Source organism: Drosophila takahashii, chromosome 3R (assembly GCF_030179915.1).
Source record: "Drosophila takahashii strain IR98-3 E-12201 chromosome 3R, DtakHiC1v2, whole genome shotgun sequence".
Classification (NCBI taxonomy): domain Eukaryota; kingdom Metazoa; phylum Arthropoda; class Insecta; order Diptera; family Drosophilidae; genus Drosophila; species Drosophila takahashii.
Window position 1 is genome coordinate 26,044,004 of NC_091681.1, and position 26,217 is coordinate 26,070,220.

At 44.8% G+C, this 26,217-nt stretch overlaps 7 protein-coding genes across 11 annotated transcripts; 2 read left to right on the forward strand and 5 right to left on the reverse strand.

The window, feature by feature from the left end:
• Window positions 1-2: 2 nt before the first annotated feature.
• Window positions 3-3,710, reverse strand: LOC108061438 (short-chain dehydrogenase/reductase family 16C member 6). Its single transcript, XM_017147615.3, has 7 exons — window positions 3,246-3,710; window positions 1,407-1,562; window positions 1,159-1,335; window positions 783-855; window positions 542-719; window positions 350-475; window positions 3-283 (listed from the first exon to the last, which is right to left on the reverse strand). Exons 1-7 carry the CDS (start codon window positions 3,534-3,536, stop codon window positions 196-198), a joined length of 1,089 nt encoding a protein of 362 aa, XP_017003104.1. The 5' UTR covers window positions 3,537-3,710; the 3' UTR covers window positions 3-195.
• Window positions 3,711-5,373: 1,663 nt separating this feature from the next.
• p53 lies at window positions 5,374-9,752 on the reverse strand. 5 transcript variants are annotated; one of them, XM_017147618.3, is made up of 9 exons: window positions 9,637-9,752; window positions 9,296-9,580; window positions 8,817-8,936; window positions 8,722-8,758; window positions 8,634-8,660; window positions 6,583-6,892; window positions 6,266-6,515; window positions 5,774-6,204; window positions 5,374-5,715 (listed from the first exon to the last, which is right to left on the reverse strand). In XM_017147618.3, the coding sequence occupies exons 1-9, from the start codon at window positions 9,678-9,680 to the stop codon at window positions 5,693-5,695; spliced, it is 1,527 nt and encodes a 508-aa protein (XP_017003107.2). In that variant the 5' UTR covers window positions 9,681-9,752; the 3' UTR covers window positions 5,374-5,692. The 5 variants fall into 5 exon arrangements, with proteins under 5 accessions (XP_017003107.2, XP_070073231.1, XP_070073232.1 ...); XM_070217130.1 differs by lacking the exon at window positions 9,296-9,580 and having other exon boundaries at window positions 9,637-9,695; XM_070217131.1 differs by lacking the exons at window positions 9,296-9,580; window positions 9,637-9,752 and adding an exon at window positions 9,072-9,222.
• Gr94a (Gustatory receptor 94a) lies at window positions 7,316-8,623 on the forward strand. The gene has a single exon (XM_017147621.3). It carries the CDS (start codon window positions 7,401-7,403, stop codon window positions 8,613-8,615), a length of 1,215 nt encoding a protein of 404 aa, XP_017003110.2. The 5' UTR covers window positions 7,316-7,400; the 3' UTR covers window positions 8,616-8,623.
• A 544-nt stretch (window positions 9,753-10,296) lies between the features above and the next one.
• On the reverse strand, window positions 10,297-12,238 carry Ctns (lysosomal cystine transporter cystinosin). Its single transcript, XM_017147593.3, has 7 exons — window positions 12,118-12,238; window positions 11,958-12,051; window positions 11,711-11,893; window positions 11,252-11,612; window positions 10,753-11,041; window positions 10,595-10,697; window positions 10,297-10,471 (listed from the first exon to the last, which is right to left on the reverse strand). Exons 1-7 carry the CDS (start codon window positions 12,194-12,196, stop codon window positions 10,372-10,374), a joined length of 1,209 nt encoding a protein of 402 aa, XP_017003082.2. The 5' UTR covers window positions 12,197-12,238; the 3' UTR covers window positions 10,297-10,371.
• Window positions 12,239-14,697: 2,459 nt separating this feature from the next.
• sav (scaffold protein salvador) lies at window positions 14,698-18,026 on the reverse strand. Its single transcript, XM_017147589.3, has 3 exons — window positions 17,023-18,026; window positions 15,064-16,014; window positions 14,698-15,000 (listed from the first exon to the last, which is right to left on the reverse strand). The coding sequence occupies exons 1-3, from the start codon at window positions 17,856-17,858 to the stop codon at window positions 14,940-14,942; spliced, it is 1,848 nt and encodes a 615-aa protein (XP_017003078.2). The 5' UTR covers window positions 17,859-18,026; the 3' UTR covers window positions 14,698-14,939.
• Window positions 18,027-18,612: 586 nt separating this feature from the next.
• Window positions 18,613-19,889, forward strand: Ublcp1 (Ubiquitin-like domain-containing C-terminal domain phosphatase 1). Its single transcript, XM_017147575.3, has 2 exons — window positions 18,613-18,939; window positions 18,999-19,889. The coding sequence occupies exons 1-2, from the start codon at window positions 18,780-18,782 to the stop codon at window positions 19,799-19,801; spliced, it is 963 nt and encodes a 320-aa protein (XP_017003064.2). The 5' UTR covers window positions 18,613-18,779; the 3' UTR covers window positions 19,802-19,889.
• LOC108061420 (uncharacterized) lies at window positions 19,812-25,935 on the reverse strand. The gene is made up of 8 exons (XM_017147574.3): window positions 25,097-25,935; window positions 23,693-24,031; window positions 23,425-23,614; window positions 22,325-22,565; window positions 22,047-22,227; window positions 21,774-21,987; window positions 20,872-21,069; window positions 19,812-20,808 (listed from the first exon to the last, which is right to left on the reverse strand). The coding sequence occupies exons 1-8, from the start codon at window positions 25,182-25,184 to the stop codon at window positions 19,890-19,892; spliced, it is 2,370 nt and encodes a 789-aa protein (XP_017003063.2). The 5' UTR covers window positions 25,185-25,935; the 3' UTR covers window positions 19,812-19,889.
• Window positions 25,936-26,217: the final 282 nt, after the last annotated feature.

A 26,217-nucleotide genomic window follows, 5' to 3' on the forward strand; every position in this document is an offset into this window, starting at 1 on the left:
TATTTCTAATGTTAGGATATAGATTTAATTTAAGTTAAAGTTTCGTATAAATAGCTAAACATGTACACCTAGCGTAAGCAACAGTTGAATTAAGAACTGCAGAATGGGAAACAAACAAGAGCTCTCCGCGTAAATGCTGCTGGGTGGGAAAACTCCTAATCCTCCTCTCCTCCTTCAAATGCCGATAATTTTTTTCTATTTCCAGTAAAACAGGTGGGAGCTGCGCACATCGAAGTGGTAGAAGCGGAGCAGCATGTAATCCTGCCACTTGGTGGGCAGCAGTCTAAACAGAAGCGGGCAATAATCGTTAGGAATAATCGCTGGATACCTGGGCTAATTCAATTCTCACCTGAGCAGCCATACACTGAGTGCGAATATTTTTGGCACGTACACCATGCGCTCGTTGAGAAGCATGCCCTTGACAATCTTCTCAGCCACATATGGCGTAGGCAGTCCGGGATAGCTTTTCGCTATGCTAAAGGGAATATGTCATATTAGATCGAGATGTTATCGGGATGATAGTTAACTGATCCTAACTCACCCCGCATCGCTGAGCAGCGGCAGATCCCCGCTGGTTCGCATCAGGTAGGCATTGGCCACCGTGGTGCGAACATAGTCGCAATCGGACAATCGCAGTTCAGCGCGCAGTGACTCCATGAAGCCCATGATTCCATATTTGGTGGCCGTGTAGATTCCCGCTCCTGGCAGTGGTACCAGTCCTATATAAATAATGCAAGGATTAGCTTTAGTTGGGAGCTTTAGTGTTAATAAGGTACACTAACCCGCCAAGGCATTCACAGCTACCAGGTGACCGGATTTGCGGGTTATCATCTTCGGCAGGAACTCCTTCGTGGTCTGCAAAGAAAACACATTCATTAGTTTATATTTAAGAAATTTTTAAAATGGTGTATAAGCTTTTTGTATTATTAAAAGTTTTAACAACATACCATCATATAATATTTAACTAAATATTTAAAGTCCTGAAATGGTTTCTATGCAATTTTTTTTATTGACTTTAAAATCTGTTAAAATGTAAAATAAATTTCAACACCTTAGATCTTAAACTTAGGGTTCAAAACTCACCAGATTTAATCATTTACAATTTAAACTATTCTATTAAATATTTATTTTAATTAACTTAAAGCAGTGTAGTCTCACCATTATATAAGAACCCAGATTGAGCTGCAGGATGGTGTCGATCTCATCGCTTTTCAAGGTGGGTGTAGAGGTCATGGGCATGAGGGAGGCGTTGTTGACCAGAATATCCACGGGGCCCAGCTCCTTTTCCACCTTGGCGGCCATTAGCTGCAGTTCGCGAGGCGAGGATACGTCGTTCTGGAAAAAATATTAATTTTAATAATAATTAATTTTAATAAAGTACCATTAAGATCGAAGTAATATCATACCTTATAGGCCTTGGCCACACAACGTGGGATCTTTGACAGCAGCTCCACCGTTTCGTAGCATCCTTTGGAGTTGACGTCCACGACGGCCAACTTGCAGCCACGACGGGCCAGTTCCAGACAGATTTCGCGACCCAGGCCGCTGCCTCCTCCGGTGACCTGCGTTTAAATCACAGGTTACTCACATTATACATTATACTTATACTCAGCCAAATTAATTAGCTTAATTTGCAAACAATCAACTCGGGCTAATGTGACTTTGCATTGAACAAAAACCTCATTTACGGACAATTATGTGAGCGGCAGTGGCAGCGGCGACTTATGAATGGCATTACTCATACGCTCGGTGGGCCGACCCTCTGGGGCACAATTGAGTGACTTTTGACCGTAATTAAAGCGCACTGGGTGACCTCAGATGCCGTGGGGAATCAGACGAAATGTAACCCGGAATGAGTTCAATTCAAATTTGGCACGTTAGTGAATAGCAACGGAAAAACAATAACAAATGCGCAGTTGTTGTGATTATAGCACCGCTGAAGAATTTCAATATCATATGCAAATTAACAGCGGCAACACCAGTTGAGTTTTATCTACGCATCGCCGAGATACCCGGCATGCTTCCCAGATACCTACTTTTATCTCGCCCTCCGAAAGTTCTTTCTGCTCCACGCTGTTGTTTACAAACGTCAGCGATCGAAAACAAAAGTGAAGTTCCTGAGGTTTGCATTTTTGCTCTCTTTCATCTTGGCATAAATATATAGCGAGAAAACCAGTTTGGAGCTTCAACAGGGGCGTCGAAAAGGGGGTTGAAATACCTCGAATTCCCCAACAATGATGTCAATAAAATTTATCAAAAAAGTCAATCTTCTAATTAAGTTGCTTCTCACAGATGGGCTGAGAACTTCTGACCCCCTTCCCCAGCACTGCAGCACTCCCCTGTGCAACCGCAAAAATGTATCTGTATCTGAGAAAACGATATCTGAGGGAACGATCGAAAAAGCTGAGACTAAAACAAAAATCGAGCCACCATGAATCATTAATGCGCTACGCGAGTCGCTTATGGCCGGCACACGCCCACGTTTAAGGCCTGAAAAGCATGCTAATGGGCTCCGAATTCGATCAGGTTCTTTACGATATGGAGCATCGAATCATCTACCCAGCGAAACCTACACACTTGACCTTGTCCAGTGGCGATGTCAATTGACTTTTCCATAATTCGACGCCCCGAGATGCACATGTGATTAATGAACCGCGATATGGTTGCCACAAGCACGAATTTCAGCTGGAGATTTGCCTTGATTGCAGCTTTTACAGGAAAATTATGTCACATTAGCTGACCGTGGCACCAAAGACCCGTCGCTGTGGACACAACTAAACAATTGGCCAACTAGCCGAGCTGGTACCAAATGCATAAATATTTACTTTAATAACACAATCCTAAGCGATCGACCGCACCCAATGGCAGTGACATCAAAAAGCAGAGAAGAAAAAGAAAAGCGGGAAAGGGGAAAAGGTGGGTGAGCCGAAAGGTGGGCGTGGAAACCGGAGGCAGCCACTGGAAAAGGAAAGTGCATGACGTTTCTGGCTGGCTGCATGGCCCCCAGATATAAGATCTAACTAATACGATATGGTATGATGGTTTCACATATGTCATTCCTCAATTAAAAATACCAAAGTTATTATAGAACCAGTGGAATTTGCACAAGGGACTAAAAATATTAATCTCAACTGCATTTTCCAACTACATTCCCCTTGTCAGATGTGTATCTCACTAGCCTTATTAATGGCTCATTTGCCAGACGCTGATCGCAACCATTAGTTATCCCCCATAGATGATCTTACCAGCGCCACCTTGCCGCTGACATCCTTCTCCTTGAGGCCCAGAGAGAATAGGTAATCCAACAGGTGCTTCAGGAAGACGGCCAGCAAGACCAGTGGCAGCAGGAGCAGGAAGACGATGACTTTCAGATTGAAGATGGCCCGGGTGGTCTCGTCATTGCGATGCGCCTGCGCGGCCGCCTGGGTGGCGGTGGGCGTGGTCGAGGCGGCTGTGGGTCCAGTTACCGTTACTGAACCAGCCGGAACGGCAGTCGTGGTTCGGGTTATAGTAGTTGTCGTCGCCGTCTCCACCATCACTCACAGTTTGTTGCACTCACAAATGACTGGGAAATATTTTTCTTTTGGCCCAGAAATTTTCGCGGTCAAAGCAAATATCTATATGGCACTCGCGGCGACTCCAAAACAGCTGCAACGCGTCGAAGATCAGGCAGCAGACTAAAAACGCCAACAGTCGAATGCGAATGCCAAGCGCCAAACTACGTGTACAAGCTTTTGACTCTACAGAGCGGTATTCCCCCATTGAGTGAAGATCGCTCGGCGTTATCTGGTTTTCGTATCTACGACTGCAGATTCGAGTGGGCAGCAGCGCCTAGCACCTTTGAGTGGAAGTGCCGCGAGTGGAGTCGCTGCGTTTCACCTGACGTCTGGGCCCGGCTTTCTGTTTTTTAATAGGCCCTGGCCATATTGTTTTCCCCACGCGCACAGTGGGAATTGCGGATGGAGATGAGCGCCGATAAGAGAGGGTCCCATGTTTGTGTTTGCTTTCCCTTTATCTGGCCCGTAAAGATGGGATATCTGGGGCTGGTTAAAATGATAAACAACTGCTTACTGTGCAGCTCCCTCTATGAGTCTTAAAGTCTCCCCTAAATAATAATTATAATAATTATGAATCACTGAGCGGCACTTTCGAATTGTCAACCTTTTAACACTAGCCAATCAAGGAAATACTCAAATATTTAATTGGGCTTCTAAGGTAAGTGCATCTGTGGGTGAAAGAACACCGAGAAAAATTGTATATTTTAAACTTTAGATGCAAACCTAGTCTTACAAACTAGAGAAATATTTTTCTCACCCAACTAAATAAAAGATGCCTGTAATTTTAAGCCTAGAGAAAAGTTATGAATAATTGTGGGTTTTTTTTATCTTGCTCTAAGTTATAAATGACTAGTAACAATGATGTAACAAAATGTATCACCATTAAAGAATTTAAGAGGAACTTTGTTTTCAAATTAATTTAATTTTCTTTATTGTGTTATGCTTATATGCATACAATATTAACAATTGTCAGTAATATACAAAAATAAACTATGGATATTTTCAAAATAGTTTTTATATGTTTTTAGTTTTAAGAAAACAGTTTGGACTTACTTAAAAAATTAACAATATTTAGTTTTAAAGATTTACCTAATTCTATATGTACATTTATTGAAACCACGACGTCTTAAGCTCACATTTGTTCCCTGTGCAATATAGACTCTCGCCTCAATTGAACTCAAGTCGAAGCCAAAACTGCTTCTCTTGGCACTCGCCGAACGAGAATTGAGTGAGTTGTTGAGCGCTTTCGTCGACCCATTTTCGAGGTGCCAAACTGGTAGGCCAGCCGAAGTGGAAGTGGCAGCTAGGCGAAAAAGGAAAGGCCCCAAATGGAGGCCGGTGGTACATCCGCCTTGGCTGCATTATGGCCACGGTGGCTCCCATTCCGTTACAATTAAAGCATACTTAATGCCCTGCCCTAGGTCAATGAACAGCGATCGATGTGCTAGCGTAAACATTCAGCTGCCGCATGTGGCAAAAGCTAAAGTCGCCTGCAGCTGCGGCACAGTGTCAACATCTGGTGTTTTTTTGCATCTTTTGCTGGCTCTGCCTCTCTTTTTTTCGCATCCTCGCACATGTGCAGCGTTGGCGAACGCATGCGCCCTGCTTGAGGTTGTTTTTTGTTTAAGCATAGAACTAAAACCAAAGGCGCGCAGATACGGGTATAAATAAAATATGTAAATGCAGCCCAGCGAATTTGACATATTAGCAGGCTAGCTGAGACGGATCCCCAGGAGCAATGACCGCACACAAGCCACATGTCGCATAGCATGCGCTCCGAAGTAGGAGTACAGTAGGATCTGGACATTGGCGGATCTGCTTGCAAAACATGACAACTCTTTAATTCACTATTGGCTTATCTGTACAGAGTATGGACGACTCATTCCTTGAGTTACACATAGGTTACTTAGTTTCATATAACTGAAATTAACAGCAGTGCAATATTATTATCAAAAATATATAAATGTTTTCTTTTCGGGTCTTGTTCATGCCAAAACCGTATAGGAATATCACTGTTAAACACCTAACAAAGATTAATACAAACTTAAGAGATTTACACCTATACCTCACAGCTGAAGCACATTTCAAAGGCTGTTCATAGAGTAGAGTAGTAAGAACGTGGGCCAGCTCCAAAGTCATGGCAGCTCTTGGGCACATTCTGTGGGAAAAGTCAGGTAAGTACAATTTTATAAAGTACTATATTCGTTTTCACTTACTCTTCAGGGTCAGCAGTTTGTTGGCATGGCGCAGAATGTTCTCCTGGTTTGGATTTCGCAGCACTCCCGCCGCCGCCTCCTTGATCATACCCTCGATGCCCTGCAGCAGCCACTCCTTTTTGGGGCAGGTAATGGCCAAACGGTACTCGCCATCCTGCGTCCGCGACACGTTCCAATCTGTGATGGGCTGCTCGTCCCTCTTCCTGTCGTGGCTGTCGTTGCTCTCCGTATCCTCCTTCTTGATATCATTTTTGTACGACGTCGTGCGCCGACGCATCTTTGATGGCTTCACATCCGGCTCCTCGTCGTCGGTGGCCTCCACTTGGGACTTGCGCTTCTTGCCATTCATTGAGCGTTCGTCTTGGTTGCGATCACGTTTTGGGCACGTACAGATTTTGACCTCCATAACCTGCTGACCCACGATGTCGCCACTACGAAGGGTAGAACAAGATTAGAAAATTGTAATTTACGGATTTCCTGCTACAATGTCACCTTGCGTTCTCCAGACAAAAGACCAGGCAGGTTTCCTTGCGGCCAATACACGAGTTTTGGCACACGAACTTGAAGGCCAGGGTCTGGCGCACATGGCCACCGCTCCGGTTGCCCGATCGACACATGTTCAGAGGAACCACTATGGAATAACGTTCCGAAATCCCTTTTCCCTGGGCTGTTCCACAGTACACACTGTTGGGATTCTCGCTGCGCAGCAAGCTTTCACGCATCTTCATGTTTTGGCCGATCACTGGGGGTGTTTATATTAATAAAACTTAGAGATTGCTAATAGATTTTCCAGATATTCCTCCACTTACATGGCTCTACGCTCAGGTGATTCTGGCAGCGCAGCACCGGACCACTGACATCTTTAGTAAAACAGAGAAAGACACGCAGATTGAGCGGCTGGATGGGCATCTTCGCCTTGAACTGAACGTCCACGTTGAAGGTCTTGTTCATCCGGATGTAGAGCTTGTTCAGCGGCACCGAGAACATCCAGTGCGACTTGGGCGGCTCATCCAGAACCATGCTGAAGTTGTAGCCGCCGATGTTGTGGTTCTCCAGCTTGGGCAGCGTGTTCACCTGGCTCTGGATGTCCTGCAGCATCATCTCGCGCAGCACGGATTGCTGAAAGGCATAAGAAGAAGGCATTATTTTACTGGTAAACCAAACCGGAACCTTTCAAGAGTTCACACTTTGCGCTCGTAGAGCTGATAGAGCTTCATGTCGTTGCCTGTTCGAATAACAAATGGACTGGCGATTGTTTTTGTTCTGGACTTTCACAAGTGGTTGCAAATGACGACCAGTAGGAGTGTGTTCCTTGCTAATCAACTAGATAAGAGTGTTCTGTTCTGTTCTCTTACTGAAAATGAACCCCCGAGCGGCTGTGACGTCATGTTGCTCTTATGAAATTGCAGGCAGGTTGCTGAGTCATACGGGGAATGTCGCTCAGCTCAACGCAACGCATGCTCAGTTGGATTTTAGGCGGCCAGGGAATTACAGGCGTTTCGCGATGTGTTTAGATAGTGTCTTTCAAAGTGACAGGTCCTTTAGATGGCATCAATTCAGTGATGGGAAAACAATTAGGCAATTATTAAGGGATATAGCCTTAGTCTGAATTAATTGTTCGGGAAATATGGACTTGACCAGCGACTACGCTCATCGGCGTATGGTGAAATTGCTGACGATCACGCTGATAATCTTCATGACCGCCTTTGGACTCCTGGCCAATCGGTATCGCTCGGGAAGACATGAAAGGTTCCGCTTCTCAAAGGCATATCTAGCTTACGCTCTGCTATGGACCATTGCCTTTAGCTTTGTGTATGGGAGGCAGATCTACAAGGAGTACCTCCAGGGTCAGATCAACCTGAAGGACGCCATCACGCTGTACAGCTACATGAACATCTCGGTGGCTGTTATTAATTTTGTGACCCAGATGCTGATCAGTGACCATGTGGCCAAGATGATGAGTCGAGTGCCCTTCTTTGACACCCTGAAAACACTTCGTCTCGACAGCAGGTCGCTGTACAAATCCATATCCTTGGCGCTGGTGAAGACGATAGTGTTTCCTCTAACCCTCGAGGTGGCCTTCGTGCTGCAGCAAAGGCGACAGCATCCGGAAATGAGTTTGATCTGGACGGTTTACAAACTGTTTCCCTTGGTGATCTCCAACTTGCTGAACAACTGCTACTTTGGAGCCATGGTGGTGGTGAAGGAGATGCTCAATGCCTTGAATATCCGCCTGGAATTGCAACTGCAGGAGGTGAATCTGCTGCAGCGCAAGGATCAACTGAAGCTGTACACCAGGTACTATCGAATGCAGCGATTTTGCTGCCTGGCGGATGAACTGGACCAGCTGGCGTATCGCTACAGGCTGATCTACGTGCATGCCGGCAAGTATCTCACTCCCATGGCCTTGTCCATGATCCTGTCGCTCATCTGCCACCTGCTCGGCATCACAGTGGGCTTCTACAGTCTGTACTATGCCATCGCGGACACGTTTATCATGGGCAAGCCGTACGATGGCCTGGGTTCTCTTATAAACCTGGTCTTCCTGCTCATCTCGCTGGCGGAGGTAACTTTGTTGACTCATCTATGCAACCACCTGTTGGTCGCCACCAGAAAATCGGCGGTCATCCTGCAGGAGATGAATCTCCGGCATGCGGACACTCGCTACCGCCAGGCAGTCCATGGCTTTACTTTGCTCGTGACGGTTACCAAGTTCCAGATCAAACCGATGGGTTTATACGAACTGGACATGCGGCTGATCAGCAATGTCTTCTCGGCGGTGGCCATGTTCCTGCTCATCCTGGTGCAGGCCGATCTGTCGCAGAGATTTAAGATGCTCTAAATAAAGGATGTTACCCACCTGGCTGAACTGCATCAGATTTTCGGACTGTGTGGGAATAAATTTAAAAGTTATCTACTGTTTTATTAGGGTTTGTATAGTCACTCACGTTTAATCCCTGCAGGAAGGCCATGGGTTCAGTGGTCCTGGAAAAATAAAAAATATAAATAGTAAAAGTGAGTAATTGTAGGACCTGGTACCCACAATTCCGATCCCGATACGGCCACCGCCTGTTCAATATCCGCAGGACCATCTTCCACAGTGGAATCGGCCGATCCCAAGGAGGCTTCGTTGGCCACATGGACATCGTCCTCGGAATCCGTGCTGCGAAATCGAAAATGAACAAAGTTAGTGCAAAGTGAACAAAATCAGACAAGTGGCCGCGTGAATGGTGCAAGTACAAGCGTGTTGCTACATGCATGGTCTGCCGTTTCCCTCGGTAATACCGACTGAGTGTACCTGATTTTATGCCACGACATGGGCTGTGATATATACATCACTGGCAGCTATGCACCGATCAACGGATCGGGGAGAATATAGGGGGTAAATATTATAGATTACAAAAAAACTATCAAAATCGTATGGCCACTGATTCCGCGGATCTTGCCATTCGCCACGAAGCGCCGACATTCGAGCCAGCCGATATCTATCGGCACCGGGCGCCTTGTTTTGAAATTGCTCACCCCTTTTGGATGACTTTGTTTATGTTGTTTTGGCCATTGGAATTGTTGGCCAAGTTTGCAGAATTGTTATGAGTGTTGTTTGCGTAGGACTCCACGGGTGTTTGAACCACCTGCGTCATCAGGTGGGGACATCCGCTGGCCACGAAACTCTGCAGCAAACTGGAACCGCCGCTGCTCACTGTTGGAAAGGCAAACAGCTCGTTGCTCAAATCCAGAAGGTCCAGGCACTCCTCGAAAGATGCCAGGAAAGTCTGACTATTAGAACGCGAAACAAACGAAGTGTTTCTGCAAGAAAATGGTACCTCTTGAGATTAAATAAATAGTATTACAACGCTGCTTACTGGTTAAAAGTCATGCTGAGCGACGAGGATCTCTGGAGCGCCATGGCTGCGGCGGTAAACCTTAATTTACATAAAAACTTAATAAAAACTTCGCGTGCAAGCGTAGAGTTGACACCTATCCCGAAATTGGACATCGTTGTGCGGACCAGGGCTATAAAACCTGAAAATTCCCAATCGATAATACATCGATAAAATTGATTGCAGCCCAAAGGAACAGTGGCGCCAACTTTGAACTCCTGTTTTGAAGTTTTTTTTAGTCAGGGTATTCCCTAAGCTGTTGAATTGCTGAATTGTTGAATTTTGGTCTGCTGTTAATCAGCTGTCCCATAAAAAGTCAACTTTCAGAAATTTCAGCAATTCAACAGCCTTGAGGTTGTCGAAAACTTCGTTGAATCTTTTAAAACCAGAGTTGTCACCTTTTTTATTAAATTTATATAAATTGATTGCCTGCCAATTGAAACAGTGCTGTCCATTAGGCGCCAACTTTGAATTAAACTTTAATTATTTTATTAACATTGCAATCCATTTATTGCATGACACATATAGGCGATAGCTTTCTTTAAACATCCTATTGAATGAATATTCAATGTTCCGTAAGAGTGTCGGTTTCTAAAATATAAAACATCTGTTACCCAAACCATTTATATGAAAAGACACAAATTATATTAAATATACAAATATATTTACAAGTCTAGAATGTACAAAATAGTCTTTTACTGCACACATTTTACAGCTCTAATATTTCTCAGTCGTCACATCGCTCTGCGACTCATTTGATCGATTTGGGGCCTCTGTCACGGTTGTAAGATCCGAACTGGAGGATTCTCTGGAATGCCTGTGGAAAGAAATGTAAGACAGCACAGTAATGATAAGTGTACAGTGGAGATGGGACTTTCAATCTGATCTTAAAAGTAATTATTCTAATAACTTCTTAAGGTTTTTATCCCTATTCAATTACCTGTAAAACACATAGTGTTGCAGCATGAAGAATATATCAAAGAGCACCGAGAAGAGACCCAGTCCGAATTTGGTGGGATCTCCGAATATGGACACCCAGTCATCTGAAAGTCAAACTCCAGTTCAGTTCTAGCACTACGATGATGGACTATAACATACCGTAATTATGGGCATTCAGGATCATCTGCAGCATACTCAAAGTGCCACCTGTGAAGTCCAGCAGGATATTGCCGATACTCCAACCGGAAGTGCTCTTCCTGCGGTAATTCATCAGAGCCTGCGGCACATACTTTATAATGGTGATGGTCAGCTTCACGTAGCTGGCGTAATACAAAAAGTCCAGCCAGTGGATGACGGATCCTCCAGCCAAACCGGCGGACACAATCACAACCACGGCGAAGATGGCCAGGATTCCATAGGCAATAAACGACACTCTTTGCTGGGCTCTCTGCATAAAATATATATGATATCATAAGTCTTATCTAACTTCTTATCAAATATATCCTGTGTGATTCATTTTGATTGCTATTTTTGATTAAACCCAATTAGTGTTTTAGTACTTGATGGCAGTTCAATACGACAATTGTTGTCACTTTGGCGATAAGGTTATTGAAAGGTAAGAAAAACCCAGTTTACTATAATATCCACTTATTATTACCTGATAGAAAAAGCACTGCAGAATCGTTATGCAGGTGGCAAACATGGCGTGCAAGGAGAACACCACATCGTTGAGCATCACAGGATTTACGCCCAAAGGATGCCGCACCTCATACTCCGCCTGCAGATCCTCGATGAAGTACAAACCACAGTTAAACATGCTGTAGAGGGTGAAACCCACGATGTTCAGGGCCAGGAAGTCAAAGTTCAGGCCCTCCACGGACTTCCGTCGATAGTTGATCCAGATCTGGGGATAGAAGGACACCGACCAGGCCACAAAGTACACCCATCCAAAAACGATCGATGTGTAGATCAAGGCCCTCGATTTGGCCACCGTCACGCGGACAAAGACGTCTTTAACGCTGAAAAAAGGGAGTTACTAGGTTAATTCCTTCCTTATAACATTGTGTACTTATAGGGAAATTCTTTATCTAATAAAAATTCCCAGAAAATTACTCACATCTCTTTGTTTGCAGCATCGCTATCGGCAATTACTTTGACATAACCCGCACTCCGGCCTGTTATCACCACCGACTGATTCTGAGTACTGCCAGCGGGATAAGTAAAAGAGGAAGGATCCAGACTCAAGTGATCCTCGGAATCCGTTCCCAGCGTCACTTGCACATCGTTGGGTAATAATTCGCTGTAATATATACACATGTCTCATGATTAGCAATCACTTGGCTTTCCTGGCAATTGCAACTCACTTGGCGAACACCACAAATGTCTCGTTTGTGTTCAGGAGAACGGTGATGTCATGGGAATCGACGGTTAGACTGGTTTGGGCATTTCCCAGGGCAACTGTGGGTAGCAGGAGAAACTCCCTCATTATTAAATACCTTTTCTGGATCTGAATTGGAAACTCACCTGTGGCTAGGAGCAGCAATGCCAGGTAGAATGTGCTTAAATGTCGATCCATTCTGGTTTCGCTTGTCTGCTTATTCATGCGTGAGTCTCCGTCTCCAGACCTGCTGGCATCTTCTTCAATGAAACCCTATATGGTATTGATTTTAACGTGAATTACTTCAATTGACCAATTGACGACAATCAGGGGAATGAATTTTTAAGGAGTCTGGAATGCAACTCCTTCCACTTGATGGCGAATTTCAGTTTAGTGACCCATTTATGGTATCGCCATTTAATTTAAAAATATTAAAATGTTCCTAAAAATCCTCTATTATTATTTCCAACAAGCCTGTAGCACTTAGCTATCTATAGAATTTTCGTGTTGAGATAAAATTGCTGCGTGAGTCGGCAACCTTCAACGAATGTCGCTCAATGTTACAACTTTGCAATTAGAGCAAACTTTTGCACGGCACACGATCGAGAACTCACTATATGCTATGGGCCGTAGCAGGAAATACACGGCTTTGTCGGCCGCCCATAAAAAACGAAAGATTCCAGACTATTTATATTGCGAGGGGGTTTATAGTAGGGAGGGCCGTGACAAGGCGATTGTGAAGAAGTGTAAATACCGCGTGAGAACGGGCTTATCTCAATCAATGGAGCTGATAGTGTCAATCGGTTTTATTCGAATTATTGTGGCAGTATGTCGCAGGTTAAAGATAGTCAATAGATTGGGCAATGCACTACGATCGCCAGATAAGCTGGGAATATTGTAAGAGCAAGTCACGATCTGCCGGTGGACTTGGTTCACTGTAAATCATTCATTGCACAGAACATTTTTGAAATGTTTATAGATCTATTAAATATATTTTTATGTGGATTATAAGTAGAAGATATTATACAAAATATTTATTATATTTCAAAATATCTTCTGCCTTTTCGGTATGATATTCTCCATTTTTCCTAGACAAGTTTCTTATATTAGATTTGAAAATATCTTCTATGGAAATATTAATTTTTCTTAGAAAACAATTAACTAGTAACTTCCTAATGTTTTATGCATTTTATTAGATTACTGGAAACTATAATGTTTCTAACTAAAACGTGTTCAATATAAAGTTTCACAAAAAAAGGTAAAATTTTTATGATTTATCTTGAACGTGTATTTGTTTTCATCAACACTCTCGGTTTAAGAACTTCTGGAAAAGACAGTTGTTCAAATACAAGCCGTTCATTCATAATTCCACGCACGAGATACAACTATTTTGCGTCTGTTTCAGCCGGATTAGAACTTTCACTGGCGTCTGGGAAAGCAAAGCGGAGATTTGAGCGGCTAACGAAAAACATATGTATTCTCCGCCCGATTTGGTCGAAATAAAGATAATGTGGTTAGAACAGACTGTTTGCCCAGTGATATACATCACACCACAGCACTCACGTTAAATTAAAAGTTAAACAATGTGCCTAACCGACGATTAAACGGGTAATGGCGACAAATGGAATGAAATGAGCTTGGAACCGATGGCGACTCTCCAGCAACTGAGTGCGCGATTCAATGGAGCCGTTTAAATATTGGAGCGGTGCAGTCGGCGTCGACGTCGGCAGAGGAGCGGTAGCCCCAGCAAAAGCAACAACAAATGGAGCGAGAGCGGATCGCCCCGCCGTCTTGATGTTTTATTATATTTTATTTTTGCACTTGAGAACCCATCAGGCAGCCGAAAAGGTGGGTACTTTACTCGGGATCATACCAAATATCTTGACAGCTCATTTCGGGTTTCCAAAATAAGCGAATTTGTTTTGAACTACAATTTGAAAAGAGACTTTAAAGCCGGCATTTGTGGGGGAGATAACAATGGTGTTTACAAAAAAGTATGTTCTGACAGTCAATCTTCACTATATATAATTATTTTTTAAGAAAAAAAAATATATTAGTCAAAGAAAGTATTTCCTGGTTACTAAGAGACTATTAATTAATGTTGAATCACTCATTAAGTTTATGTATGTACATTATAATGACAAATAAAAATTAAAAGTTATAATTAATGAGAACTCTTAAAATTTATATGAAAAATTCCCAGCCACTTGATTTTAATAGTTTTCCAATTAGCTGAAGATAGCTAATATTAGCTCATACCATTCAACAATTCTCGAGTCCCAACTTTATAGCGTATTTCAAACAAGACTTTGAAACTTCTTATCAGCAGCAGAAACAGTTTGAGGGACCTGCAGAAAGAGCAACAGTAAAGTTTTACTGCCATTCGATAAGGGCGTCCGAGACTCTGAATTATCAAGTTCGACTAAATAAGCATACGACTAAAAATAAGCATACGCAAACAGAAACAAACACAAGATTCACTTTCTATTGGCGCTTGTTTTTTGCTGATGCAGAATCAACCACGATCCACTTGTGCCCAATGCATAATTTTGCAAGCGAATCGAAAAGTTGGCATGGAATTCGGAAATATGTGCCAAGCTAAAGCAAAACTTGGCCACCAACAGCGGTGGCTGAATTTCCAAAACATCCGGGGAAGAATTCGACGCCGCTTGAAAACAACCTGCGGGGGTTCACGTTGCACGTCGATTACAATTGCACTGGGCCAGTATGATGATCAGTAAACCAGTTTAATTTGCACATTTTACAAATCACATTAAAGGGTATTTCGAACGTAGCACATTTCTACGTTAAATCAAGGCACTCGAACTGTCATGGATTGGCTCTCCCTCTAAGGCACTGATTTCGCGATGAGTCGATGGTTAAATAAGTTAAAGGTCGATTGCAGGACACTACGTATAAACTATGTAGCTGCTGGCGAGTTTTGTGGTCTGAATCAGTCGTCACCTGGTCACTGGTTTTGGTTCTGGCTCTGGCCGGCGCGTCGATTCTTCTCGAGTATCAAAGCGCGACTGAAATGTGTAATAAGAGCGAGGTAGTTTATAGAGAATACAGCCAACTCATCGCTCACTCACCGGTAGCGCTCGTAGAAGCCCACAATGGTGCCCAGTTCCTGCTTGAAGAGCCGCACCAGCATGCTGTCGAAACCCTCCAGCTCCGGCAGGCTGAACATGTTGAACTGCAGCAGGTGGTCCTTGGAGGAGTCCGCCTCCGAGTAGACGGCCAGCCACTTGGGTATCTCCTCGAGCAGATAGGGATTCGCCGGCACCAGAGCGTTGTGAGTGTGCGTGGGCGGAGCGTAGAGCGATGCCTCCGGCCGGATGGCCTTTGGCGGCTCCGCCGAAGTGGTGTACACGTAGTAGGAAGTCAGGCAGGGATGCTGACGCTGGCACTGCCCGGTGTACTGATTCTCGTAGTAGGTTCCATGCATCTTGGACACCACACGCCTCCAGCCCACCGGCAAACCCTCGCGCTCCAGCGGATGATTCCAGTGCGTGGTGTGAGCATTGTGATCGATGTAGTACTTTCGGCCGTGCAGCGTGTACTGGGTGGCCCAGCCGGGGGGCAGAGGCAGCTCCTCGGGCTCCGTGAGCGACTGCTGCGATGGTACCTTCTGCAGCGATCCATTGGCACTGCCCCCCGTCCCGCCAACCGCAGTGGGTGGGGTTCTCGGAGGTGCATACAGAGATTGCACCGAGGCAGAGGCACCGCGAACGCTGCCGGAGCTGCCGCCACGTCCACTGCCGCTCAGAGATCCTCCACCGCTGCCAGATGGCACCGCCAATTGGTGACCCTGGTGGTGCGCCTGGTGACCCTGGTGATGCTGCGGGACCACGGCCAGCGTGGCCGACGAGGCCGTAGTGTTGCTGTAGATCGGCGACTCCGATCGCTGCGACTGAGTGGCGCGCATCGAGGAGACGCGATAGGGGTTCTCGTAAATCGGATACGAGTCGCTGGAGTAGCTGCCGCCCAGGTGAGCCGCCAGTTGCTGGTGCTGCAGCTGCTGCTGTTGCTGCATCGGAGACCTGTGGGAGCAGGAGAGGTGGATTTTTATAAAAACAGTTGGTAGAACAGTTTATAATGCTAGACACTACCTGCTCAAATTCCTCTTACAGACCTTAGAGAATTTAAATACATTTTAAAACATTTTGATTACTGTTTTGTATGATATTTAACAAAAACTTTTTGATTCGAAATATAAAACATCATTCTTAATTATGAAATTAAAAGGAAATCAGTCTTTTCGCTAGACATAAACAATGAAATGCTACTTAAGTCAAATTAAATGTACATTGTCATTGTTTACGGAGATAATAGGAACTGTTTGATTTTATATTTTTATTTAATTTGACTATTTATGACCTCATAAAGTAGTTGAACTTAGGCTTCTCTACTTTTATTGTTAATTATCCTCATTATTATAAAATTGTCTTAAACAATAACCATTAAAATAACCAACTAAAAGAATAAAACCTTTGCTCAAATTCTATCTCGCTCAAATTTCTCTTACAGACCTTAGAGAATTTAAATAAATTTTAAAAAATATTGATTACTGTTTCATGTGATATTAAACAAAAAATCTTTGATTCAATTTTAATTATGAAATTAAAAAGAAGTCAGTTCTTTCGCATAGATTAGATCGTTTTTTTTCGTAGATTATTAAATGGTACTAAAGAAAAATTAAATTTACATTGTCATTGCGTTTGGTGATAATAGGAACTGTTTAATTTTAGATTTTTATTTAATTTTTACTACTTGAACTTCGACTTCTCTACATTTAGAACCGATTTCTTGTCTGTTTGTTAAATTTAAAGTTAAAACCCTGAAATCGTATGGGAAATCCGACTTGTAACCATACTTTAAATTTAACAGGCGGACGAGAAAACGGACCTTAGATAAAGGAAAAAAAATGATTAAAATGGACAGAAAAATCACCACGTATTCGAGTATAAATTACCCTCATTATTATAAAATTGTCTTAACCAATAACCAACTAAAGAGAATTAAACCCTTAGGCAGTAGTAGTCCCTTACCTAGTGGGCTGGTACCTCGGCTGTCGCTCCCTGATGGACATGGCAGCCGGATCGAAGCGCAGCGTGGAGCCGAAGGGCGTGGAGGCGTGCTGCTGGTGGAGCTGGGGAAGATTCTGGGGATGCTGCTGCTGGGGCGGCGGCGGGACGGCGTAGTGGGCGGGCGAGGGTGCCCTCTGGGGTAGCTGCAGCATATTCGCATAGGAGGCGCTGAGCAGGCCCTGATCCCCGTCGTAGCTCGCGCCCGCCATGTGGGGATGATGCTGCCGCTGGGTGGTGGAGTAGCTGCGCTGGAAGCCCCCGGCTCCCGGAGCAGGCGAAGATGTGGTCTGCAGCAGAGGCGACGACTGCTGGCGGCGCATCCGCTCGATCTGCTCGATGTTCACGTAGTTGCTGCTGCTGGGGCTGCTCAGCTGGTTGCTGCTGGCCCGAAATTGGTGTGGCGGCAGCGGTGGGTGGGTGAGCACATGGGGATGGGCCGCCGGATGGGGCAGCGAGTGGGGATGCGGGGTGTGCGGCTGCAGGGGCAGCTGGCTCTGCGCCCGCCGCGCATGATAGTAGTCCGGCTGGGAGTCCGTGCAGGAGTAGGTATTCCGGCTGGTGCTCGAACTCCGCGGATGGAACTCGCAGCTGGGCGAGGTGCTCGCACAGCGCTGCAGCGACTTCTTCTTGGCCCGCTGGTCGCTCGTCCACACATTGATCACCGGGATCTCCGGCGGCGTGTCCTTCTTCATGTACTTCCCCACCACGCCCTCCTTGTGCGACTGGGACTTCTCCTTGCTCCGGCGCGAGAGCATCGTCGGTTTTCGGTTGCACAGCAGAATCGTTAGGTAGTTCATGCAGAGCTCCTTTCTGGCTGAGCTGGCGGTGGGCGTAAGGAAAACTCTCGGTCGGTGGGATAACCAGGTTTTCTTTGTTTAGTCCATTGCCGAACCAATTTTATGCCTATTTGCCAATTGCTATTTTTTTTTGTTATTCAGCTGGTAGAGTCAGCCCAAAGTTATCGATACTATCGCTTGCTCACACATTGGGGGTATTCTTATATGGGGGGTATTCCTGCAATTAATAATTAATAAGGGGATTCCCTAAACTGTTGAATTGTTGAAAAGTCAAATTTCAGAAATTTCAGCAATTCAACAGCTTTGGGGCTATTGAAAATTTTGTTGATTCTTTTAAAACCAGAGTTGTCACCTTTTTTTATCAAAAGTTATAAACAGTACGCATTATTTATTTCAAAATATACTTAGAAAGCATATTTGTGGTTATTTTTACCTTGGCAACCTGCAGTAACTAGCAATAATAAATCAAATTTCACATGTTTTAAGTTCCGTGAAAAGTTTTCACCAAAAAACAGCTGTTTAAAAATTCAACAGGAACCATTTTGAATAGTTCCCTTAATTGCTGAAATTTTTTGTTGAATTTTCAACAATTCAGCAATTTAACAGTTTAGTTTATTCTAATAGATATTATTAATTGCCAACGGTTAAATTTTGGTAAATATATTACTAATTAAATAAACTTTTTTAATTAAAAAATTATAGCTTTTGATACCATCATTTATGTTTCAAAGAAATCGATAATGCCGGTCTACTATCGATAGCGCAATCGATGTTCCACAGCTCGACGCTGTTTATTTCGCCAAAAAATAAGTTTATAGAATTTAAGCAAAAATTACTGTAATCCACCTACTGCAAGTTAACTAATTAGCTCAAAAAGCCTTTGATGGTTTGATAGCTCAGTCGGAACAAAAGCACACAAAGATGGAGGTCAAGGAAGTGGTCGTGATTGTCAAGTGGTCCGGCAGGGAGTACCCTGTGGACCTCACCGACCAGGACACCGTGGAGGTGCTGCGCCACGAGATCTTCCGCAAGACACAGGTGCGCCCCGAGCGCCAGAAGCTGCTCAACCTAAAGTACAAAGGTGAATTCGCAATAAAAGATAGTTTAAAGGACTTCTACTGATCCCACCATGACTTGCAGGAAAGACAGCCGCCGACAATGTGAAGATCAGCGCCCTGGAGCTGAAGCCCAATTTCAAGCTGATGATGGTGGGCTCCACGGAGGCGGACATCGAGGATGCCTGCAGCCTGCCGGAGGACATTGGCGAGGTGGTCGACGACTTCGACGACGCCGAGGAGCGCGAGGAGTCCGTGGAGCACTCGGCCGTCTATTTGGCCAAGGTGCAGCGCCGTGTGCGCGACTACAAGATCAAGGAGCTGTCGCCGCCACGGGAGGGCAAGAAGCTGCTCGTCCTGGACATCGATTACACCCTCTTTGATCACCGCTCGCCTGCTGAAACGGGCACCGAGCTAATGCGTCCGTATCTGCACGAGTTCCTGGCCTCCGCCTACGAGGACTACGACATTGTCATCTGGTCCGCCACCAGCATGCGCTGGATCGAGGAGAAGATGCGCCTGCTGGGCGTGGCCAGCAACGAGAACTACAAGGTGATGTTCTACCTCGACTCCACGGCCATGATCTCTGTCCATGTGCCGGAACGCGGAGTGGTGGACGTGAAGCCGCTGGGGGTGATTTGGGCCCTGTACAAGCAGTACAGCTCCAGCAACACCATCATGTTCGATGACATCCGCCGCAACTTCCTGATGAACCCCAAATCCGGCTTAAAGATCCGTCCCTTCCGTCAGGCTCATCTCAACCGGGGAACGGACACGGAGCTGCTCAAGCTGTCCGACTACTTGCGCAAGATCGCCCACAACTGCCCGGACTTCAACTCGCTGAATCACCGCAAGTGGGAGCACTACCAGCCCAAGAAGAACTCCTGAAATCTCCATCTCTCGTTTGTAAGATCCGCATAGGTTTATGTTTATTAAATTAAGATGCATTTTGTACGCATTGCGTCCCAGCCGTAAATTAGAGTGTGTATCCGCCCTGGTCCGCCCAGTGGACTCGTCTCGCCTCCAGGTACTCCTCGTGCAGCCGCCGGCGCTCGTCCTCCAGCTTGGCCAGTCGGCGGTAGCGTTGGAGAACCATGCCGCAGCCAAAGAGCAGGGCCACCTGGCAGATCAGCCAGAAGATGAAGAGTGCGATGAGCAGGCTTTGGTTGATGCACACGTTGTCCAGATGCAGTTGGTCGTCGACCCCGGCAATCAAGAGGACTCCCCGCTGGCCGTACATGAAGCTATTCGCGTTGCTCTGATCGGGGCCATGCACCCGTATATTGTAGTTCAGGGGCAGTTCCTCCACTGGCGCCCTGGAATAGTTCAGCCTGCCCTGTTCGGGGGCCACATCCACCACGGTGGAGATGTACACTGGGTTCTGCACGCGCAGATCTTCCGGTCTTCGCTCTGGTTGATCCGCGTGCCGCCTTCTCCGCTGCCAGGAGGCACTGACACAGTTGCTGGGCGAGCAACGCTCCACGCAGAAGCGGATCTTCACATCGAAGCTCACGTTGGCGGTGCCCGAGAACTTGAAGGCATGAAAGCGGGCGCGCAGCATGCTTCTATTAGCGGAGTGCACCCTTTCCAAGGCGGGGAACACACTGGCATCCGTGGGACATCCTCTCTCGTCGATCAGCAGCACGTAGTTCTCGTTGTCCGCCGTCTTGGCCACCAGCGAGGTGGCCCGAAAGTCGGGAAGTGGGGCCAACTGCAACTCCACCAGCTGCTGCGGACTGTACTCCGCTACGATCTGAAGCTCCAGGTCCTGGCCAATCTGCACGTCGTTCGTCTCGTGCTGGTGCGACAGATCCACAATCTGCAGCGAGATGCTGGGATGCGGATGGGGGCCAGTACTGCTGTTGTAGTGCACCACGCCCTCGTGGGGGAACATGCTGTAGGGAATCAGTGAGATGGGAAGCTAGATTAAAGTAGTTAGAATCCCAAAAGTAACTTACTGCTCCGCGTACTCCAGCGAGGACTCCAGGGCAATGGCGCTGGGCACAAGCTCGGAGGCTTCAGCGCTGCTGTCCCGCACTGTAACGCCCAGCGAAGCCGTCGCATTGCTCTGTATGCATCCCACCTTGATCAGCCGGTCGCCCTGCGTCTGCACATTCGGGTTGTTCTGGATGACCACCAGGGCGGAGATGAAGGTTCTGTACAAAGGAAAGAAGGAATATAATAGGTACACCCTTTCTATATGTATAAAGATCTTTTTATACCATTGCAGAGGGTATTATGATTTCAGTCAGAAGTTTGTATTTTCTTGATCAGCATCACTAGACGAGTCGATGTAGCCATGTCCGTCCGTCCGTCTGCCTGTCCGTTTCTCTTAGTTTTAAAGCTATCGGTTTGAAACATTCCCAAAAGTCTTCTTTCCATTGCAGGTAGTATATAAGTCGGAACCAGCCGGATCTGCCAACTATATCTTATAGTTCCCATAGGAATAATCGGAAAAATAATCAAAAAAAAATCCTTGCTTCGGTGTTTTTTAACATTTTACCTTCTTCTATTAGAAATATTATTTTTTATATATATATTCGTAATAAATTTTTAAAAAATCGGACGACTATATCATATTGCTGCTATAGGAACTATCGGAATATTAATGGGAAATAAATTATAGCTTCTTTGGTTTTTATTGTATTCTCTTCAACTCTGGGATATGACTGTTTTTTAATAATTCCGAAATCCGAATTAAATTTAACAAAAATCGGACTACTGTATTATATAGCTGTTATAGGAAGGTTAAAAAAATAATGTCATAATAAGACGAAATTTAACATTTTTGCGATTTGTAAATTCATAGGAATGATCTGCAAGGGTATGTAGGCTTCGGTTGGCCGAAGTTTTCTCTCACCTTTGGTATGCCTGGGTCATTTCATAAGCTCGCAGGATGCCACAGCGGCTCTCCTTAAGCTCGGTGCCGATCTGCAGAGTCAGCAGGACACTTCCGTTGCCGGATCCCCTGGCCAGGCATTCCTTAGAGTGCATGCTGGCATAGATCTTGCCCGCAAACCAGTCCTTGGGGTTGTACTTGATGGACATCTCATCGCGGGTGCAGAAAACCCTGACTGAGGAGTATGGAAATTGAGATTAAGATTTGATACACCACATACCCAGGATCTCTCACCATCCAGGCACTTGACCCTTCGCATGTAGACGGAGTTTTCGCGGAGCTTCAGGCTCCGAGGTCCCAGGGACACGATGTCCTCGGAGTGGAGGAGGCACTCGGATGGGGAGACCTGGTTCACGTAGTGGAAGGAGACGCCCTGGCAGTAGAACTTGGTCTCGTGCGAGCACAGCGCCTGGCACTGCAAAACGGAGGAAAGGTTCATCAATCACTCAACCCAATCCCATCGATTTCGATTCCAATCATAAAGCGCGACAAGCGAAGCACGGTGAACACACCTCTTTCTGGGAGAGGCCCAAATACCTGGCCTCCGCGTAGCTGAAGCTGCTGTTGGCATATAGCTCATACGAACAGTTGTCACTTTCGACGGGCCGCTCGTGGCACTGGTTCTCCATGTACTCCTCGTCGTAGGGAGCAGCCCGGAAGGCGTCCGGCTGAATGGTCTTGTCCCTGTCGCTCAGCATGCACCTTCCCAGGCGGGGCGAGGGACTCTGGCCAGGACTCGCTTCGCCACGGAACCTGCAAAGGAAGGCGAAACGATTTTAGACTCTATGTTTCACTCTGGGTAATTTACGAAGCTGCTCTCTAAAACGCCCTTAAATTTTAATTACGCATATCCATAACTGAGCTCTAGTTCTCTTAACCATAATAATAATAACATTATGTTTCTTAAAAAATTTAATTCTTACCAATTTCTATAATATAACTAATTTGGAGTATCAAGATTAATTCAAGACAAAGCAACAAATTGTCCAAAAATTTCGTAATAAAATTCCAAAAATTAAAGATTGAAAAAATCAAAAATAATTTTGAACCCATACGGTTTTGTTACTCATTTACTAAATTTGTTAAAAATTCTAAATGAACAGAAGAGATCACTACACTACTACAATTTTTATTGTAAAAATTAAAGTTTTTATTTTAAAATTTGTAATTTTTATTGTAAAATGTACTATTTTTAGTGTGAAATTTAAAGTTTTTCTTGTAAAATTTACAATTTTTATTGTAAAATGTACAGGTTTTATTGCAAAATGCGTATCTCCATCTCCCTCGCAATTCCTTCAGCTGAGTAACAAGTCGGAGCTCCCGACTATAGCGTTCTCTCTTGTTAAAACGTAAGATCTGGCTGGCTTTTAAGAATCACATTCTTACTAGTATTGTACTAAAATGCTAATAAGAAAAATGTTACTCACAAATTTTTACAGAAAAAATTTAAAAAAAACCTAATCTATCCCATCACCGCCTGCGAGTGATGTCATAATCCGGCGAAAAGCCTCGGCCATGCATTAAAAATGCACAACAAAAGCAATTAATTTGTCCGGCAACAAGCAACGGCAATAAACAACAAACAACAACCAACCACCAAACAGTCAATTACCGCTCACGATTGTTCCGATACGAGGGCGCAAAGGAGGCGGAGAGGCATTTGAATTGGCTTTCGAAGAAGCAGCGCTCGGCGCACTCACGCCGCGTGACCAGCGTCGAAATGGTCTTCTTGCTCTGGAAGACCAACGTACTTCCGGGTATTTTGGTCAGTGCCCAGAGACGCCCTCGGCACGCATCGGGAACTGCAAGGGAAGGTCGGAATGGATCAAGGTCGGTTGAGCCCCCATCCGGCTGTGATTGTGATTATAAACTCTACTCACCTCGGAGGCAGGTCTTTTCGTAGAACACGGCCTCGCCATCGGCCACCAAAGGCAGTTCCCCCGAAATGGCCAGATACCGTGAGGTGCGCTCGAAGTACGAGTAGCCATGACACTCGTCCGTGTCCAGAAGATGCACATAGGCGATGCAGTCGGGATCCTCGTTGCAGATCCGCCAGCACACCTGGCTAGCCGGAAGCTCCTGGTCCCCAAAGGTGCCCGTGCCCAGCATTTCCGGGCCGTAGATCAGGTTGCCCTCATTCAGGTACTCCAGTGGCGGACGGAATCCGACGATCTTCTGCAGCTGCAACTGGTGCAGCGGACACTTGAGCAGCAGGGCAACTGGGGGGCGGAATGCAATTGGAATGCCATGAATGTGGGTTTTAATCTATGGGATGCGCATGACTGCAGGCCAAAACATTTTTCAAATTGCCGAGCAGTGATCATAGGGATCGGGTATCCACTTCAATTCGAGAGGGGAATGTCTGGTAGCTAAGCTTGTGCACCATTGTGACTGGGCATCAATTAATATGATATTTTTATGCATAAGTAAGCAATGAGAAAATCAATCAGGCATCAGCTAGCTAAATATTTAAATAGGGGATTTCGAAATGACTGAGCTTAAAGATTTTTTAATTCATATTAATAGGTATACTATACACAGAGAAAATTATCAAAAGTTTTAGGTGCAAAACCAGGGGTGAAACATTTTAAAAAGTAAAACGCTTCATACAAATTTTATTTTACTTTGCATTTTTTAATGTTTCTATTTTTATTTTTAAAACGTTTCTATATGAAAACGGCATCTAAAACGTTGTATAATTTTCTCTGTGTTCTAAGGAACTTTATAAATAGGGTTTTCTTTCTGCATAAATTAACTTTAAAACAACACTAAACTTTAAGATGTTGTAGGATTTTTTTTGGAATCAGTTTTGAGTCGAAAAAAACTGTGTTTAATTAACAAGAATATTTTTCCTGCCCCTAAATTTGATTATCTATTTTTACAATGAGGAAAACCTAGTAAATCCTTATCTAACTTGTGTTTTCCCCCAATTTCGTTGTTTAGTATGCAATGCATTTCCCTGTGTAGGTCATTCTCCCATTCAATAACAATAAAAACTCGTTCTCAGGGCGTTTGCAAATAAATCTATAATCACAGCTGACATGCACAGCCAGCAAAAGCAACCCTCTCAGCGACTTGTAAATTGATCTGTGCAGCTTTGGTTTTCTGTTTTTCCACATTTTTGCTATTGAATGCAAATGGCGAGTGCATCTTCGCCGCTCTTGGAAAACCCTCTCTGATTTTCCATCGTCAGGTAAGCGGCTAAAAATACTGAATGGAGCGCTCGATGACGTTTTGCAGGGGATTTTAGCGAGTTGGGAAGGTCAGTGGAGAGCAGAACTCACCGCTTGCACTCTGCTGGAGAATTAGCAAAATCGCTGAAATCGCTAATTTGCATAGCCAGGGGGCGGTCAGCGTTGATTGGAGGTGCATTGTTTTTCAGATGCGTTTTTGTGGTTGCAGCAGCGAATCGTTTGGCATACTCGGGCAATAAATTGTAATTGATTTTCGGCTAGAACACGGGTCAGCCTCGTAGACGCATTACACGAACCGGGCTATTTATTCACTGGCTTTTTGCCCCTTGTTTGCTGGTTATGTTTGGCACAGTTTAACACTTTCGACACGTGCACGTACGGATTGTTTGCCACTCAATCGCCTGCAGTTTGAACTATTTGCATATGCAAATGGGTCAGGATCCGGGTCGGGAGCACTTCAGTTCAGTTCTGAATCCTGTCCACTCGCCATTAAATATAAATTAGGCCGATTTTGGGGTCAGACGCCAGCAGCATCGTTGTGCTAATTACTCCAAACACGCTTATGCATAATTTGTTTGTTTTTTTTTTCCGGAAAATATCATGTGGCTTTGACTTTTGCCACCACTTCCATTAGCCGAATGCACTTTGTTTTATCTGTTACGTTTATTTCTTTTCAATTCGCTGGGGCGATCGTACGTCCGACTCGCCCGGCTCTCGACTTGCAAATAGCCGACTCTGATCTGGGCCCCCAGCCGAGAGATCGAGATCCATCCCCCAGACCCAGAGGCTTCAGAGCGCCAGGTACTCGTCGACTCACTCCGAAACGCCGCGTATGTAAATGATATGAATGCTTCTGACGCAGCAGCAGCAGAGCACCGGGGAAAATACTTTATATTATCTCTGAAACTATGAGGTAATAAAATAAAATATTACAAAATAAAAACTACCAAAGTAAATCAAAAGTCTTTGAAATCTGATAAACAAAAATATATAATTTTGGATGATAAAAGAAAGATGTAAACCAAAAAAGTAAAAGAAAAAGTACAAAAAGTGATGTAAATAAATAATACATTTTTTTAGTGTTTGAAACAATATATTTTTTTGATTATTATTTAAAATCTGCCTTGATTCTTTTTCGATTTTCTCGAAATGGTGAGATGCTTTCATGCAATTTTTCTGTTCTTAAATGATAAATAAATTTATTGAATTAA

Excerpts from the sequence above, each read along its gene's own strand:
- LOC108061438 (XM_017147615.3), bottom strand. The coding sequence starts at position 3,536 with ATGGTGGAGACGGCGACGACAACTACTATAACCCGAACCACGACTGCC. Across the intron at positions 856-1,158 it reads ATCTGGGTTCTTATATAATG|ACCACGAAGGAGTTCCTGCC; the intron begins GTGAGACTACAC and ends TTTTCTTTGCAG. Across the intron at positions 720-782 it reads AGCTGTGAATGCCTTGGCGG|GACTGGTACCACTGCCAGGA; the intron begins GTTAGTGTACCT and ends TTATTTATATAG.
- Gr94a (XM_017147621.3), top strand. The coding sequence starts at position 7,401 with ATGGACTTGACCAGCGACTACGCTCATCGGCGTATGGTGAAATTGCTG.
- p53 (XM_017147618.3), bottom strand. The coding sequence starts at position 9,680 with ATGGCGCTCCAGAGATCCTCGTCGCTCAGCATGACTTTTAACCA. Across the intron at positions 8,937-9,295 it reads AACAAAGTCATCCAAAAGGG|CACGGATTCCGAGGACGATG; the intron begins GTGAGCAATTTC and ends TCGATTTCGCAG. Across the intron at positions 6,516-6,582 it reads TCACCTGAGCGTAGAGCCAT|TGATCGGCCAAAACATGAAG; the intron begins GTAAGTGGAGGA and ends AAACACCCCCAG.
- Ctns (XM_017147593.3), bottom strand. The coding sequence starts at position 12,196 with ATGAATAAGCAGACAAGCGAAACCAGAATGGATCGACATTTAAGCACA. Across the intron at positions 12,052-12,117 it reads ATTGCTGCTCCTAGCCACAG|TTGCCCTGGGAAATGCCCAA; the intron begins GTGAGTTTCCAA and ends TGCTACCCACAG. Across the intron at positions 11,042-11,251 it reads TGCAGTGCTTTTTCTATCAG|AGAGCCCAGCAAAGAGTGTC; the intron begins GTAATAATAAGT and ends TATTTTATGCAG.
- sav (XM_017147589.3), bottom strand. The coding sequence starts at position 17,858 with ATGAACTACCTAACGATTCTGCTGTGCAACCGAAAACCGACGATGCTC. Across the intron at positions 16,015-17,022 it reads CCGAGGTACCAGCCCACTAG|GTCTCCGATGCAGCAACAGC; the intron begins GTAAGGGACTAC and ends CTGCTCCCACAG. Across the intron at positions 15,001-15,063 it reads GGCTTCTACGAGCGCTACCG|TCGCGCTTTGATACTCGAGA; the intron begins GTGAGTGAGCGA and ends TACACATTTCAG.
- Ublcp1 (XM_017147575.3), top strand. The coding sequence starts at position 18,780 with ATGGAGGTCAAGGAAGTGGTCGTGATTGTCAAGTGGTCCGGCAGGGAG. Across the intron at positions 18,940-18,998 it reads GCTCAACCTAAAGTACAAAG|GAAAGACAGCCGCCGACAAT; the intron begins GTGAATTCGCAA and ends CATGACTTGCAG.
- LOC108061420 (XM_017147574.3), bottom strand. The coding sequence starts at position 25,184 with ATGCACCTCCAATCAACGCTGACCGCCCCCTGGCTATGCAAATTAGCG. Across the intron at positions 21,988-22,046 it reads AAGGGTCAAGTGCCTGGATG|TCAGGGTTTTCTGCACCCGC; the intron begins GTGAGAGATCCT and ends CATACTCCTCAG. Across the intron at positions 21,070-21,773 it reads ATGACCCAGGCATACCAAAG|AACCTTCATCTCCGCCCTGG; the intron begins GTGAGAGAAAAC and ends TCCTTTGTACAG.